Genomic DNA, 4,887 nt, shown 5'->3' on the forward strand with positions numbered 1-4,887 from the left:
TCAAAATATATTGTTGTGCACTAGCTGGCTGTGCCACCAGACACCACCTTGTTGTGCTTTTATAAGTATCACTTTGAAAACTCATTATAAAATTAAGAAAATACTACAAGTATCAAGAATCAATCAGGAGGGTTTATTTGTCACTTAGGTACAAGAAGTGATATGTTGGTGGGACATGTTCCACAAAGACTGTACAATGCAATTATAACAAAGTTATTGTTCTTTTTTTTTAGACAACTATTTATTTGATTCAGAAAATTGTCATGTAAAAGTTTTGACTACCTAAATGTATGTTAGAACAATAGCCTCCACATCTGCTGTTCGTTGAACACCAGCTGTGACATGTTACAGTTCATGTTCCGAGAGAGCATGTAATGTCTATATGATGTGATGGTATGCATGACAATATGTATATGAATGAATATACTGTATGTCTGCAACAACAATGAACATACAGTATGTACTGATTATCAACAATGCATGCCTTAATTCATTTTAAGACTGGGAATGCAAGTGAAGTGACATCCAAACTGATTTGGGTCTCGCCCCACTGTGAATTTTCTGGTGTATTTTAAGGTTGAAGATTTTAGAGAAGTGTTTTCCACACTGATCAGTGATCCAGTTTGATCAAAAAACGCCAATTCAAATGGACTATAGGCGTTTTTTCATAAAGGCGTCCTTTGGTGTGAACGCGGCATAAGATCATAAATCCGCACTCTTAACCTGACCCAAAGAGGTCCACCTCCACTGTATTTAAGCCTGTCTCACATACATTTGATATAATTGCACATCCTTCTCTTTTATGACATACTGTAATAAAACACTGGCTCAGGGGAGGACCGGCCAGAAGGCCGGCTGGTGGACCTCTGACGTCAAGCGCATGTCACCATGACTCAGCCATAACCATGAGTTCCCAATGCAGCTACGCCCAAATACGGAGTGTGTTGCCTAACCTCAATGTGTCGTCATGGCATCAGGTGCAAACAGATTATTCAGCTCCATACATGGGCACGAAAGGGGTGCATGCCCATATATGGCTAATACTGATGACATCAGCGATCTCCATATATGGACATAAAAGGGACAAGGACTGACAGATACAGAGATCCGGTTGTCCAGAGCCGCCATAACCATATGAGTTCCCAATGCAGCTACGCCAAAATACGGAGTGGGTTGCCTAACCTCAATGTGTCGTCATGGCATCAGGCGCAAACAGATTAGTCAGCTCCATACATGGGCACAAAAGGGGTGCATGCCCATATATGGCCATATACTGATGACATATCCGACCTCTATGCTCATGTGGTCATATGCATATATGGGACTCGACACGTGCACAGACAATATACTGGTTGGATCGGGTGTGAGGGCCACTCTTTGGTCCTGTTGATGTCGAAAACCAGATTATTCTCCTGGCACCATTCTGTCAGGTTCTCCAACCCTCTCCTGTAGGCTGTCTCTTCATATCAGATCACTGTTGTGTCATCGGCAAACTTAACGAAATTAACCAAAAACACAGGTTGGACAATTCCCAATATGTTGCCTGAGCAGTTCAAAATGCAACGTTTATCTGCGTATGGTATCATGACACTGAAGCAGCCGCTATCTGTTTTTACTTTATATGGTTAACCTGTGATCATGGTTTACCATTATAAGATATAAGGTGGATGACTTTAAAGCGTAATCGGTGAGGCTCCAGTGACATATGAGTAATACGTCACAGAGGTCTAGACCATAAAAAGCAGAGATTCTTCCAAAGACTTGTTAACTCTTGATATTGCTTGTGTGAAATAAGTCAAGTCTCGTAATCAAAGGGACAGTGAGAGCATCAGTCATCAACTGTGAATGAGATGGGAGACACATTGGAGTTTAATGAGATTCATCAGGAAGTCAAAGGCTTCTGGAATGATGGGCGCCTGCGTTTCAGCAAGCAGAACGTGGCATACAAGAGCAGCAAGACGGGCAAGCTGGACAACATCCCAGCTGGGGAGCTCAGCGTGGCACAGTGGAGACATGTGTCTTTGGGACATGGCATCAAACTATCAACCAGCACTGGACATGTCTACAAATACGACGGCTTCAGGGACACAGACTTTGGGAAGATCTCGGACTTCTTCAAAGCTAACTACAAGGTGGAGCTGACGGAGAATGACATGTGTGTCAAGGGCTGGAACTGGGGCACTGCCAATCTTTCAGGGCCGCTGTTGTCATTCGACATCGACGGAAACAACACTGCGTTTGAGGTCCCACTTTCCAGCGTGTCCCAGTGCACTACGGGCAAGAACGAGGTCACTCTGGAGTTCCACCAGAATGACGACGCTGAGGTTTCTCTCATGGAGGTCCGGTTCTATGTCCCCCCCAGCCAGGTGGACGAGGGACAGGGTCCCGTGGAGGCGTTTGCCAAGAATGTGCTGTCCAAGGCTGATGTCATCCAGGCCACAGGAGATGCTGTGTGTATCTTCAAAGAGCTTCAGTGTCTCACACCCAGAGGAAGGTATGACATCCTTATCTATCCAACATTCCTTCACCTCCACGGTAAGACGTTTGACTTCAAGATTCCCTACACCACCATGCTGCGTCTCTTCCTGCTTCCGCACAAGGACCAGAGGCAGATGTTCTTTGTGATCAGTCTGGATCCTCCCATCAAGCAGGGCCAGACTCGCTACCAGTTCCTCATCCTGCTCTTTTCCAAGGAGGAAGACGACAGACTCACCCTCATCATGAGCGAGGAGGATGTGGAGCGTCGTTTTGAGGGCAAGCTCAGTAAGAACATGTCAGGCCCTCTGTACGAGCTAGTCAGCAGGGTGATGAAGGCTCTGGTCAACCGCAAGATCACTCTGCCTGGAAACTTCCAGGGCCACTCAGGTGCCCAGTGCATCACCTGCTCCTACAAGGCCTCCTCTGGCCTCCTGTATCCCCTAGAGAGAGGTTTCATCTACATGTATAAGCCTCCGGTGCACCTGCGCTTTGACGAGATCTCCTTTGTCAACTTCGCCCGAGGCACCACCACCACGCGCTCCTTTGACTTTGAGGTGGAGACTAAGCAGGGGAATGAGTACACCTTCAGCAGCATTGAGAGAGAAGAATACGTGAAGCTGTTGGACTTTGTCAATGCCAAGAAACTCAACATCAAAAACAGAGGCTTCAAAGAGGGCATGAAGGGTAACAATGACAATGAGTACAGTGACTCTGACAATGACCAGCACGATGCCTACCTGGAGAGGATGAAGGACGAGGGCAAGATCAAGGAAGAGGGAAACGACGAAACAGAGGATGAGAGCGATGAGTCTTACCACCCTGAAGAGGTGGATGATGACACTGAATTAGAATATGACAGCAGCGCCTCAGTGAGGGGCAGTGACAGCAGCGAAGGTGACGACAGTGAAGATGACAGCAAAGCCTCAGTGAGGAGTGACGGCAGCGAAGGAGACAGAAATAATATGAAACAGGTCAAGAAACCCAAAGTCTTGCAGGAGAAGAAAGGGAGGAAGCCACGCAAAGAGAAAAAGCAGAAGGACACTGGCAGGCGCAAGAGGCCGATGAGCGCCTACATGCTGTTTCTCAACTCCAATCGTGATCGCATCAATTCAGAGACCCCAGGCTTACTTGTCACTGAGATCGCCAGGAAGGCTGGAGAAATGTGGAGACAGTTGGGCACGGAACAGAAGAAGGAGTGGGAAGAGAAGGCTCGGGAGGCTAAGGCGCAGTATGACAAAGCCCAGAATGAGTACAAGGACAGTGGTGGAGTCGCCATGCCTTCTAAGATGGAGAACAAGAAGGCAGGCAAGAATAAGAGGAAGTCAGTAGGAGGAGAGAAAGAGAAGGCTCGAGGAGGAGGTAATGAGAGCTACAAGAGCCAAGAGTTTATTGAGACCAGCGAAGAGAGCTTGTCAGACACTGACCGCAATGAATCTGATGAAGAGGAATCACCTAATTTACCCATGATCTAAATTGGCATGTGAGGGTGTCCATAGCCAGTGGCAATTTAGCCTTAGTGAGCCATCTGATAGGTCCCTGATCGACCGACCAGCAGGCTCCTACCGCCTTGTTCCGCCTTGATTCCACCTACTTCTGGTTGTTTATGATTGGCAGATACAGGAAGTAATGAGTTTGAAAAACAACAGTTCCAGTTTTTGTGCTATGTATACCCAGTCACTATTACTGCACCCTAGTTTAAAATAAGAATCCACAATTATCAATATATGAGGCATCTAAAGAACAACAGTGTTTTCTATGGTAGTGTGATGCGTGTGTAGTTGACCACAGATACAAGTACATCCGACGCAGGGGTATTGCACAATGGGTGGGGTGTGTATTCCCGATCGGCCCTGAGTAGGCCATTATTATTGGACCTGTGCCCAAAGGGCACCGGTCCAATAATAGTTATTAATGACATAATACAAATTTTTAAGGGTTTTTGCTTTTCTTTTTTTTCCCCTTTCTTAACAATTTGAGATCTGGTGATCCCCCTAATTATCAACCCCCTCTGGATGTCGTGACCCACAGATTCTGGTCCAAGCTATGGAGAACGATATTTCCGATTTACTTGGAGGCAAGGTTTCCGTTAAATCATAATTAGCCCTTAACTATTAATATTCCCAGCCACTGTGTCCGCTTTGTAAAATTGTATTTATTGTTTAAATTATTGTAATAATAATTGCAATTATTAATTGGTTTTTAAATAAAGTGACACACCATTTAAGATTTTAAACTGTAAAAAATAAGAATGTTGGGCATACATTATCTGGTGAATCATCAATATGTGAGCCGACTGCCCCACGTACAGACACACAAAGGCTGTATCACAGCATATAGCTACAATAAATTATGAATACAAAGGTGTCATCTTCAGATATAGGCTATTCATATAGCAGCTCAAAGTTTTAC

At 45.4% G+C, this 4,887-nt stretch overlaps 1 protein-coding gene across 1 annotated transcript; it reads left to right on the top strand.

The window, feature by feature from the left end:
* Window positions 1-1,850: 1,850 nt before the first annotated feature.
* Window positions 1,851-3,950, top strand: LOC311050088 (FACT complex subunit SSRP1-like; the record flags this gene model as incomplete). The annotated part of the gene is made up of 1 exon (XM_084064054.1): window positions 1,851-3,950. The coding sequence occupies one exon, from the start codon at window positions 1,851-1,853 to the stop codon at window positions 3,948-3,950; it is 2,100 nt and encodes a 699-aa protein (XP_083920180.1).
* Between the last annotated feature and the right edge of the window lie 937 nt (window positions 3,951-4,887).

Source organism: Gymnoscopelus microlampas, assembly GCF_963454915.1.
Source record: "Gymnoscopelus microlampas genome assembly, chromosome: 8".
Lineage (NCBI taxonomy): Eukaryota > Metazoa > Chordata > Actinopteri > Myctophiformes > Myctophidae > Gymnoscopelus > Gymnoscopelus microlampas.